Here is a 12,791-nt window from a genome sequence, read left to right as displayed (position 1 = left end):
TCAGCCCTAGGTTTTCAGCAGATATTCCTCAATTTCCCATTATGGCAAATTAGAGGGGAAGAAAGGTCTTGAATAAAGGGAAAGAAAATAGAATGGAGGAAGACAAAAGTATGGTGGCAAGTTAAGGTGCTGTGTCTAACATTTCAGACTATTATAAAATAATAATCTGATGAACACTGAGTAGTTACATTAAAGTTTTTAAAGCTGTGATAAAAACCAATCTCTTAAGCTTATTAGTTAGGATAGGAAGAATTTATAAGGAGATAAATATATTATTAAAAACCAGAAGATCCCTTTTTTAAGAGGCATCAGAGACAAACTTTTATTTGCAATGTGTTTGTAGCAGCTGTAGATTAGAAAAGTCAGTCCATTCACGTTTACAATCCTGTATCAGTTGTGCCATCCCATCCGGAACACCCATTTGTGGGGAAATTTGGTGATTATCTTCACACTGGTTATTTATGCTCAGGAGAAATCAATGACTTGTCTAATGCTTGGTTTTATTTCTTTCAGATACAGCAGCACGTCTTTTGTATCAGAATGACCCTCCATTTGGACCATACACTGTACCTGTCAGAGTTACAGACAAACATGGCCTGTCCCAGGTCACATCGTTAAATGTCATCGTATGTGACTGTGTTACTGAAAATGACTGTGCACTTCGTGTGGATTCTAGGACTAGTGCTGCACAAGGGAAACTTGGAACGTGGGCCATCCTTGCAATACTTTTAGGCATAGCCTTGCTATTTTGTGAGTCCCTTTATGAACTCAAATAATAGCCTTTAAAATAACTTTCAAGACACATTCTCAGATCAACACTTGTCTATAACTGTGTGTATGTATATAGCTGTATTCTTAAATAACATACAAATTTAATTTATATATTGAAAGTGCATTTATTTATAGTTCTGTTATCTCAGCATAAGCCAAATTTAACACAGAAATGCAACATTTAGCATGCTTTTGTGGCATATCGGTTAAGGCAGACTTTACAATTGGCTATTTCAACCCAAACCATCATAGATGCATTTTCTGTAAAGCTGGCTTTGAATGAGTCATCATACATTCATTACTTCACATTGCTTTATGATAAACTCGTTATTTCTCTCATCCTCTAGGTATCCTATTTACCTTAGTCTGTGGGGCTTCTAGGGCAGGCAAAGAGCGAGAAGCAGCAGTTCCTGAGGATCTGACCCAGCAGAACCTCATTGTGTCAAACACTGAAGCCCCTGGAGATGACAAAGTGGTAAGTAGTTTGTCCTTTTAAAATAAATACAAAGGATGAATTGGCCTAACCAACTATCCTTATCTTTTCTGAACAAAGTTCTTTTGCAAGCAGGTAACTTGCTACACATGAAATGTCATCAGTCCCATGGAGCATGTGAAATGACATTGATTCCCATGGTAATAGATGGCATTTCAATTTAACCATAGAGTGTTACTTAATAATAAAATCCTTTAGCATGTTGAAATGTTTCATGATTTAGACCCAGTATTTTTTACATTTCGAAACTACTGTTTGTGTTGTAAAAATGTTTCATTTAATTATTCACAGATCACTAACATAATTGTTTTAATTTTGTTCTGGCAACAGCAATAAAATGACTATAAGCTTTGATCAGCGTGAGAAGAATTTTAATGGAGTCTTTCTGACTCTAATGTGGGTTAGAAAGGAGGCTTGGGTCAAATATATGAAACAGCAAAGCCAGCAAGTGACTGCATTGACCCAGCTTTGATTTCTAGCCTAATATGTCAATGAGGAACAAGTAACTCCCTAAAAAAAGCATAATTGATGATTAGAGCAGGAAAGATTTAGAAAACAAAAGGGTGTTTGCATCTAGGGAGGTAATGGGAAAAATAAAACTTGGGGGTCTGTATAACAACATAACATAGAAAATTAGTGGTCAAAACCCTCATATTGTTCTTTTCCTTGCTGATGTGTTTTTATTGCTGTTGTTGTTATTATTATTTTATTGTTGTTCAAGTACAGTTGTCTTCATTTTCCCACTACCACTTTCCCCTGCCCCACCCACCCCCACCTCTCACCCTCCATCCTTACCCTCTTTGGCTTTGTCCGTGGGTCCTTTATACATGTTCCTTGATGACCCTTCCCCTATTTTCCTCCATTATCCCTCTCCCCCCGCCTCTGGTTACTGTTGGTTTGTTCTTTATTTCAATATCTCTGGTTATATTTTGCTTGGTTGTCTGTTTTGTTGATTAAGTTCCACTTTTAGGTGAGATCATATGGTATTCGTCTTTCATTGCTTGGCTTATTTCACTTAGCATAGTGCTCTCCAGATTCATCCCTGCTATCCCAAAGGATAGCAGCTCCTTTCTTTCTGCTGAGTAGTATTCCATTGTGTAAATGTACTAGTTTTTGGATCAGTTCATTTACTGATGGGCACTTAGGTTGCTTCCAGCACTTGGCTATTGTAAATTGTGCTGCTATGAACATTGTGGTACATAGGTTCTTAGGAATTCGTGTTTCAGTATTCTTAGGGTATAATTCCAGCAGCGGAATTGCTGGGTCAAAAGGCAGTTCCATTTTTAGTTTTTTGAGGATATTCCATACTGTTTTCCATAGTGGTTTCACCAGTCTGCATTCCCACCAACAGTGTCCTAGGGTTCCATTTTCTTCACAACCTCACCAACACTTGTTTGTTGATTTGTTTATGATGGCCATTCTCACGGGTGTGAAGTGGTATCTTACTGCGGTTTTAATTTGCATTTCTCTGATGGCTAGTGATGCTGAGCATCTTTTTGTATGTCTCTGAACCCTCTATATGTCCTTGGAGAATGTTCAGGTCCTTTGCCCATTTTTTAATTGGGTTGTTTGCATTCCTTGAGTGGAGTCATGTGAGTTCTTTATATATTTTGGAGATCAAACCCTTGTCCATTGTATCATTGGCAAATATGTTCTCCCATACCGTTGGTGCCCTTTTCATTTTGCTTATGTTTTCTTTAGACATGCAGAAGCTTTTTATTTTAATGAGGTCCCATTTATTTATTCTTTCCTTTATGTCCCTTGCTCTATAGGATATATCAGTGAAAATATTGCTGTGTGGACTATCTGAGATTTTCCTGGCTATCTTCTCCTCTAGGACCTTTATGGCATCACAACTTATTTTATTTTATTTTATTTATTTTTTAACACAACTTATATTTTAAACCTTTTATCCACCTTGAGTTTATTTTTGTGTGTAGTGTAAGTTAGTGATCAAGTTTCATTTTTCTGCATGCATCTGTCTAGGTGTCCCAACACCATTTGTTGAAGAGGCTATTTTTACTCTATTTTATGCTTCTGCCCCTTTGTCAAATATTAATTGACCATAGAGCTTGGGTTTATTTCTGGGCTCTCTATTCTGTTCCATTGATCTATGTGTCTGTTCTTGGCCAGTACTAGACTGTTTTGATTACTGCGGCCTTATAATATAGTTTGATGTCAGGAATTGTGATCCTTCCTACTTTGTTCTTCTCCCTCAAAATTGCTGTGGCTATTGGGGTTGTTTATGGTTCCATACAAATTTTTGAAATGTTCGTTCTATATCTGTGAAATATGTCATTGGTACTTTAATAGGGATTGTGTTGAATCTATAAATTGCTTTGGGTAGTATGGACATTTTGATGATGTTAATTCTCCTAATCCATGAACACAGTGTATGCTTCTATTTATTTGTGTGTGTGTGTTTTTTAATTTCCTTCCTCAGTGTTGTGTAGTTTTCTGAGTACATATCTTTTATGTCCTTGGATGGGTTATTATTTTTATTTATTTATATCATAAAGATTTATTATTGCAGCTAAGATTTTTATGGCAACTTTATTTCTATTTTTTTTTTAGTTGAAGAGGTACTAGATTAGATACTGAACAAAAAGACTGGTCATTTTTTCTGCTTTTTTCTGAGTCAGGTGAAGAGGGTGCATTTACCCTAAGCTGGGTAAATGCATGTGAGACAATAGTACTGGCATCCTGATTTTGAGGTGTGAGATGCTGGAAGGTTTGAAGAACTGAAGTTGTATTATTCTAAGGAGTTTTTAAAGACATATATATTAAGCTTTTTTTATTTGTCTCAAGGTGCAAGCCACTTGACATCTGCAATTTGCTTCTTATATGGACCACTGCATGAATACTGGGGTTACAGTAGTTAGGCACCCAGGATTGTTAAGGCAGATTTAGTTCCTGCCCTCAGAGAGCTTACCTTCTAGCACAGAAATTCAGGGTATTATCTGCAAGGTTTATTCTTTTGCTTCTTCTCCTTTTTAATTTATTTCATTCTCTTCTGTATTTCTCTAATGCAAAGTGTTTTATTTCAGTTTTATGCAAATGGCTTTACATCCAATACTGTGGGCAGTTCGGCTCAGGGAATTTGTGGCACCGTGGGCTCAGGAATGAAACATGGAGGGCAGGAGACCATTGAAATGATGAATGGAGGACACCTGACCTTGGAGTCATGCCAGCGGGGCACGCATCATCACACACTGGAGTCGTGTAAGGCGGGCGGACAGCACACCCTGGACCCCTGCAGGGGCGGCCACGTGGAGAGAGACAACTGCACATTCTCATACTCTGAGTGGCGTAATTTCACTCAGCCCTGCCTTGGTGAAGTGAGTTTCCCTAAGTGTCCTACGAGTCTATTGTGATTTCTTTTCGGCTTTCTAAATGATTATAATTTAATGGCCTGACCTTTATTTTTAATTATTAGTTTACTAATTGGAAAATTCTTTCCCTTGATTTTGATTTAGTTATATTCAGATGTGAAGTGGACCTTTCCCTCACATGCTGCTAGGCCTTTAGTTCTTATTGAAATAGTGTGAGATATTTTGTCATGATATTTTGTTAATACGTCCCACCTGACAAGTCGAATCTTAGAAATCAATAGTGTGATACCAGATGATTCCAGCCTGTACAGTCACTATGTGAACCCAGAAAGATCTGAACCCACATCAATTTGGGATCAGTTTAAGGGATGCATTTCACTTTCGACATAACTTTGAAAGGGAAAGTAATGATTTAAAATGACACCTGTGTGCTTGTGTCACATGCCTGGCTTTTAGAAACATGCTGTGTAGTGAATTTACAGTGTGATTTATGATACAGACCAATCATGTGCATTTTTTATATGTAGGAATCCATTAGAGGACACACTCTGATTAAAAATTTAACAATCAAAGGTAAATCAAAGCCATTATTTTTATGTTAGTAAGTTCTGGTGTTTAAGATCTCAGTAATAAAATATGTTGTGTTTTCCTCCTCCGTGGCAGAAGGTGCAGTTGTGTAATCAGAGTGACAATCACAAACACGCCCAAGACTACGTCCGTACGTACAACTACGAAGGCAAAGGATCCGTGGCCAGTTCTTTAGGCTGCTGCAGCGAACGGCAAGAAGACGATGGGCTTGACTTTTTGGATCATTTGGAACCCAAATTTAGGACGCTAGCAGAAACGTGCATAAAGAGATGAGTGCACCCTAATAAGTCTACAAAAGCCAGTGACTTTATCACCATTCCTTTTTTTTAACTAAAAGTCACTAAAAAATAGAAGACACTATGCTTGGGACTACCCCCTTGTTTTGGTGGCATATCTTTAGAGAAATGCACATTTACTGAGAAATACTGTAAATAAGTGCACATATTGCCAATTCTTAATGTAGTTTTCAATTACTTGTCTTCCACCCAAGGAGACCTACAGAAATAGAAATATTAAGGAATTCTGCATTATTGTTTACATTTGGGTTTGATGACAATAACCAGTCTATAGCACAATCAAATACAATTAATTTAAGTCTATATCACAGACTACTTAAAGTATAACCTAATAGAAAATTATAGACGTTTTGCTTTAACGTGATCTCCAACTACCTACTTATTGAATTGTTTGTGAGGTGCTTGAAGACTGCTGTTCTCTAAGCATTGTTGATACTGTTTTGTTCTTATAACAAGACCTTTCTTCATGATGCAAAGGGAGCTTCCCAACCAGGCGTTGGCTGTTGGAACAATTCCATTTTGGTGAAGCTGAGCTTCTATGTTGTGTTTTCTATAAAACCTTGCACTGAATCTACATTTCTTCTGTTACTCACCTTGTCAGCAAAATTTAAGTTCAAAAAATGGTTTAATAGTCTATTTTTAATACTGCAAAGTTTCCGTCTCTCTCTCTCCCCCCTCCCCCCTTTATCCACTCCCTCCCTCCTCCCCCCTCCTCCTCCCTGCCTCCTCCTCCCTTTCTTTCTCTCCCTTTCCCCCTCTCCTTTTCATTTTTCTCCCCACACTTTTCTCTCCTTTTTGTTTTTTAAAATTCTTACTTCAGTTGGAAAATCGAAATATTTTTAAAAACCATCTCTTTTTTTTCTCTTAAAAAGTGAGTTATTCTGTTTCTGTTTTATGTGAGGGCATGTACTCTTGGTTTCTCTTAAAAATCAATGTAATGTTGATTTTATTGTATCAACTATCTTGGTGTTTGCTTCATTGTCTATTCAAAAAAGAACCTTTAGTATTGCCTTTGAAATTGGAGAAATGTGTGATTTTTTAATTAGATGCAGCATTCTATGTTAACAGAAGGAGCAGTATAATTAAAATTGGGATGTGGCTATTTTGTATATAATAGAATATTTATAGTTCATATCTTTAATGCAAAGACATAGTTTATAAATGTAACATAGTGATGGTTTTTAAGATAAGCTTTGAAATACAGGGATTGTGAAAGCTCTCCCAAACAGCTGTTTTGTAACTTTTTTAGGTGACATGGCTGGTCATACCTTTGTGTTTGTAAAGTTATTTTTTAATATTTTAAGATTACAGTTTTTAACAATGTAGAGCAAACTATTTAAATTTTGAGACAATAAAACAAAATTCAACTTAATAGTCAACCAAAATCCAGGCCAGTTTTCATGGCTGATTTCAGTTAATGAATTTTCTATATATGCTAACTATATGGACATTTAAAATATATTTCTAATATCTATGATTATTAATAATATGCCTAATTGCAAGGTTGACTTATAACAATTACTTTTAAGGATTAACATTGGGTAATTATTCAATAATCAATTTATATTTTCAATAGTTTCATTACTGCTCAAATATGCTATTTCTCAGTTATTTTAATAAATTATGTACAGACTTCTTGTATATTACTAGTTATGAAAAAGCAAATCAAGTAGTTTTTAAAAATTAGTTTGAGATTGTTAATCATGGGTGTGATATGAGGTTATGAGATTTTATTTTCTTACTTAGAGAAATGAGTCTATTTGGAATACTGTTATATATTTTTTAGAATCTTAAAGTTTGATTTGATCCATTGTTATCATTTTTCTGTTCTAAAGACTGTGATCTATGGGATATTGGTTAAGTTGCATAATTTCTGTTGTGTCTGGTTTTTTTTTATCATAAAATGGGGAATAATAATAGAACTCCTTTCCTAGGATGCCTGTAAGACATTTGAATAAAAATGGGTTTTAAGCATGAGAGTCAGAGTGATCCACCTAAAAGACACTCCTAATAATACTAAATGATTTTAAATAAGTCACATGTACAACCTGCTTCATATTAAGAAAATAAGATAATAGGAAGGGGTTTTTTTGATTTTAGGATATTAGTCAGTTGAGTATGTATCTCATCATAACGTTCACTTGGCTGGGTATCATATACTTGATGGTTCAGAACATATATTACAAAGGTTGCTGAAGCTTCCGCAAAGGATTGCCTAGTTTGAAATACTGTGAAACTAATTGGATAGAAGCATCTCCACTTCTTAAAATGGGCACTAATTCTAAAGCCCTATAAAAATGTACATATATAAGATCCCTTCTGTCAAGCTCTTTCTGAGCTGTTGTCCCAGCCGTCCTGTTGGGAAATTGCTCAGAGGCAAGCAATTACTTGCCTGGGAGTTGAAGTCTCTTTGGAAGTCACCATTGAAACACTAAGTGCAGACTCTGGAGAGAGTACCTTGATGCTAACTCCCCACTGCGCCCATACTAGCTGCAGGATTTCAGAAGTCACTTACATTTTGAGTCTAGTGCCTTTACTTGTATGATCTGCTTGAGGGATTTGGAGGAGTTTACTTCATAGATTTGTTGTCAGCGTTCAGAGTTCATTCATGAAAGAAGCTGGCACAGAGTTAGCACTCAATATACAAGGAGGACCAAAAACAGCAGAAATTTATTGATAAAAAATTGTGTATTCTTACATGTTTAAATTTTAGTCACCTTCAAAGTACTCTTCATTTGATAATATAGTACACTTATTGAGACTTTTTTCCATTGCTCAAAACAGTTTTTGAACTCATCGATTTCGATGCCTTTTAATGCTTCTACTGGTTTTTGTTTTAAGGCTTCCATGTGGACAGAATGTTTCCCTTTGAGGACTTTTTCATCCAGGGAAACAAAAGAGTGTCACTCAGGCTGAGATCGAGGGGATAGAGAGGATGAATAGGGAGGGTGTAGCAGGGGGTCATGCCATCTTTGGCCAAAAACCAGTGAACACTCAGCGTGGGTGGGTTGGTGCGCTCGTAAATTACCCAATATGAAATGGGCAAATGCACTGAAAGGGTCTTCAAAAAATTCACTGAAACCAAAGTAGACTTTCACAACGATGCCAGCTGGTACACTGTACAGATAGGTTCCTAGAACACTCACCTAGCAGGGGAAGCCTGTACTACAAAGGGCCTGACCTCTGGAAGATAATTCCAGTTTTGTTTTGTTTTTTGAGTCCCTCCTTGTATGTAAGTTAGCTGCTACTATTGTATGAGAAGAGGACACTGTAGTTGGGAATAATCACAGGTCTAGTCTCCACTTTGCTTTACAGCTGATGTTGTGCCATGACATTGCATTCATCTTTCCCAAAAGCTTGACCAGTATTTTACCAGGATGGCCTTTGGGAACTTCATGGCTTATAATAGCTTTCAGGTTTTTCATTCCTGGCGTTCAGGAAGCTACATCTTATTCATAGCCCACAGATCACTATGATAAACCTGGAGAGTTAAAGGAGCAGCTGGGAAAATTCTTAATCAGCCACATATATTGCCTCGGGAGGCAAACAGGAATCAAACTCTTAGACTCTCCCTAAGAAATGGGCGGTGCTGTTTCAACAGAAGGAGAGCAACAGGGATCTGCTGTTAGTTCAGTGCAACCAGTGTTTGGGATCTCCCTGTAATCATTTTCTGCTTCTGTTTTTTTTTTAATTCCCTGAGTCAGCCCCTTAAGTAGCAACATCCTGAGAGCAGAATCCTTTTCCTTGTATGTGCCTAGAGCCATCATATTTTCAACCTCCTTGAATAAATGAAGTTCCTGGAGGTTACACAATACCTATGTAGATCTACAGCTTCTACTCAGTTCTGTGAGATCCATTATTCTCCTAGTACTTTGAACTTGTTATGCAAAAACACAAACATGTTACCACAGCAGATCAGGTTCTCTTTTGTTTTCTATATAAATAGTCTCCTAATAACATAGGCTTGAAGCAGAATTCTCAGTTCTTTTCTCTTTTTGCATAGTACATTCTATTTGTTGCTCCAAGTCACCCAACTTTTGGAGAGTTTTAAATACAATTTCATTTCATTATTTTTTTGTATAAAGCCATTTATTTAATGCATCCCCAGTATAGCTGTGTAAGGCTGGTATGAGAAGGGTTCAAGATGAATCAGCTACTCATCCACCCACACACCCTAGTGTAGGACAAGACACAGTGTGGCTTTGAGTGGATATATATGCAATAGGCCAACACTTGCAAAACATATCACACGATACCTGGCAGGTGATACCTGGCACATGGTAAGTGCTCATAAAAGAATTCCAGATAATGCAAAAGAACTGGAAAATTCTAGTGAGTGAGGTTGTGTTTCTGCTACTCCAAAGCCAAGTGTTCATGACCATGAGGAGTGCCCAACTTCAACTGTCCTCCACCCCTCTCTTCATAAGTTACTCCAGCCAGTATCCCAGTTGAAACCCCCAACATCACTCAACTGCCACAGTGTTGATGCCTCCAGTGTCTTCCTACCTTCCAACTGCCATCAAACGACAGATACGGTCATGGCATTTTCTTGCCTAAAGGGCCCTCCATGGTTTCAGAATACATTTGAAAGGCAAAATCACATTCGAATACTGATCTTCCTATACCCTTGCACACACATTCTGTGTTGCTCTGGTGAGGCCTCCATTTGCAATGTCCTTACTTGTAACTCACTTCTTCCTTTTTGAAAATATGACATTTTGAAAATGTAGCTCAAATATCTCCTCTAATCACTGACATTTATGTAATTTCTTGGCACACAAACATTAAAATTCTGCATCACACTGAATATATATTTTTGCTGATCTGACAAAAAATAGGTATAATTTTGATTAATCTCCCCCCTGATAGCTATTGTATTGGCTGTTACCATTTTTTTATTTGACAATCTAAAGGAAAAGAGGTCAGTGTCCCTGACTAAATTGCATGTTTTAAAAATTCTTGTGGCACACTGGTTGAAAATCATTGGTCTAGAGCACATTGGTATATGATTTTTGCTTATAGGTTTATATATGTTTGTGTTTGTGTCTGTATATGGGCGCATTTGTATATGTTTGTGTGTGTTTCTTTTCCTAAGGGAAGTTTACTGAGGACAAAGAAAGGTGTTCATATTTGCATGTCAATGGAATTCTGTGTATTTTGATGAGTCTCATTGTATTGCCCAAGTTGCAAAGAAGAAAAAGAAAAAATAACAAATTGTTATTTGATTCTTAGCACACTACATTTCTTTCCCTTGACATAAAATTTTCATTGTAGATAGACACAAGGTGTATCAGATTCAGCACTGAATTTTTTTTTTCAACGGAGACATTGAATGCATAGAACATCAAATATTTGCATTCACAACTTAGTGCAAGAAAGTGACGTGGTGAAGTTTTGTAATCCCCAAAATTCCTCTCTTCTGCATCTTAACACAACCATTAAAAGAAAGGCAACCAGCAGAAACTTCTCCCTTAGGGTGATGGGCATGGCAGATCCTGTTCAGATCTTGTGGTTCACCCCTTACTTTAAATAACAGCATGACCTTTTTATAACCAGCTCCAATGTGCTGAAATGTAAGTCCCAAAGGTTTGGTCCACCTTCTTCACCACTGTGTTCCCATCACACAGAACAGTAGACTCAGTTTGTTTGTTACATGAATAGATGAATGAATTCACATACTTATTAAGTACCTGATCAAAATTAGACCGTAGCGATTGAGCACGGGCTGGGAACCAAAGTGTCCCAGGTTCGATTCCCAGCCAGGGTACATTCCTGGGTTGCAGGCCTTGACCCCCAGCAACTGCACATTGATGTTTCTCTTTCTCTCTCTCTGCCCCCCCCTCCCCCTTCCTTCCCTCCCTAAAAATAAATAAATAAAATCTTAAAAAAAAAAATTAGACCGTAGCTTTGCCTAAAGAGCCAGTTACTCCTCAATGTGAAACTGATTGACCAATGCAAATATCATATTTGTGACAGTTGGTCATTGTCAACAATTCCCAACAATGTAGTAAAAATCATTTTTGCTAAAGGGCCACTTACTAATAATTACCTGAGGTAAAGCAGCTAAGAGTCACTTATTGTTTTAAGAATTCAAGAAATGATTCTTAAGGGTTTGCTTAAACCCATGTTAATTATAAACTGTTGAAAGTTAAGTCTTGACTCAAGAAGTATCTTAAGAAATCAGAAGGCAAGAAGAAGGTGATGCAGATCTAAAAGCTTCCTCCTAGTTACACTGGGAGAACATTCCGCAACCTGACACCACGGTGCTCGCATGCATGAAAAGAGAAGGAAACCTTTTGATGGAAACCAGAAGAAAGGAAAGGAAACCTGCAGCTGTGACCATGGGGAGCATGACTGTTTTGTACTGTGAGCTGATCCTTTTGCCTGGAAGATAACACAGTAAGGTGTGAAGCCATTTCCTGCAGTTCTCTGCCAGACCTGTAAGGAACAGAGCTATCCATCTAATAAAGGAAAGGCTTAGTAAATAGCAAGACAGTTATAAGGGTTGTGTTTGTTTATTTTTGGATAGTTTGTATGTGTTCTTTTTTTTTCTCTCCCTCAGGTCTGGGTTCTCAGTTGGAATACAAAGTGAAATTCTGATCTTCTTTGCCAGGAAAATTCTCTCTCCCCAACTTTGCCCTCTGTTTTTTACTCTACCAGCTAAGGAACAATGGATATTGTTTTAAAAATTTTTTAAAAATTAAACCAAGATACATCACTCAGCTGTATTTTAAAATAAACAAGCAACAGCTTTGGCCGAGTGGCGCAGTTGGTTGAGTATTATCCAGTTCACCATAAGGTTGTGGGTTCAGTTCTCAATCTGGGCACATACCTAGGTTTCTGGTTCGATGCCCTTCTGGGTTGTGAATGTGAGACACCGATTGATGTTTCTCTCTCATGTCAATGTTTCTCCCTCTCTTCCTCTCTAAAAAATAATTAACAAACATACTCTCAGGTGAGGATTAAAAATATATATAGATATGTAAAATTGAATGAACAACATAGAGTCTTCATTGAAGTAAAACACAATAATGCTAAAAAAAGAAACAGGAAATAAAAAGTAAATTAGTGCTCTGGTGTTGCAAGCTATTGGAATAAGCAGAGCACTTTGATTTTATTTTATTTTTAAAAATCATCTTTTTAAGAGGGGAATATATTACTGTGCCATGGCTTTGGGGCACTCTTTTTACTTACAAACCTATTTGGTACATTTCAAATTCTAGACCCATAAGAGGCGGAAGAGAATGCTCTCACTGATGGTCTGTATGGAGTGAGAGCTGGTAAAGAGAAAAGTCAAGGTCTGTTTGGGGC

The 12,791-nt window shown here is 37.1% G+C and overlaps 1 protein-coding gene across 3 annotated transcripts in view; it reads left to right on the top strand.

Annotated features, from left to right (window-relative positions):
- Positions 1-6,206, top strand: part of LOC123826144 (desmocollin-2-like) — a 32,820-nt gene extending 26,614 nt beyond the window's left edge. Inside the window, exons 13-17 of one of the 3 annotated variants that reach the window (XM_045850077.1) lie at positions 514-750; positions 1,119-1,246; positions 4,312-4,602; positions 5,124-5,169; positions 5,260-5,423. In XM_045850077.1, coding sequence (XP_045706033.1) covers positions 514-750; positions 1,119-1,246; positions 4,312-4,602; positions 5,124-5,169; positions 5,260-5,276 — 719 coding nt within the window. In that variant the 3' untranslated portion in view covers positions 5,277-5,423. Of the gene's footprint in view, positions 1-513; positions 751-1,118; positions 1,247-4,311; positions 4,603-5,123; positions 5,170-5,259 lie in introns of all 3 variants that reach the window. The other 2 variants (XM_045850076.1, XM_045850075.1) reach the window with 2 other exon arrangements.
- Positions 6,207-12,791: the final 6,585 nt, after the last annotated feature.

This window comes from Phyllostomus hastatus, unplaced genomic scaffold (genome assembly GCF_019186645.2).
Source record: "Phyllostomus hastatus isolate PE091 unplaced genomic scaffold, TTU_PhHast_1.1 phas_contig_80, whole genome shotgun sequence".
NCBI lineage: Eukaryota > Metazoa > Chordata > Mammalia > Chiroptera > Phyllostomidae > Phyllostomus > Phyllostomus hastatus.
Note: the sequence above shows the minus strand (reverse complement) of the source record. Positions and strands in the feature narration are given on the sequence as shown.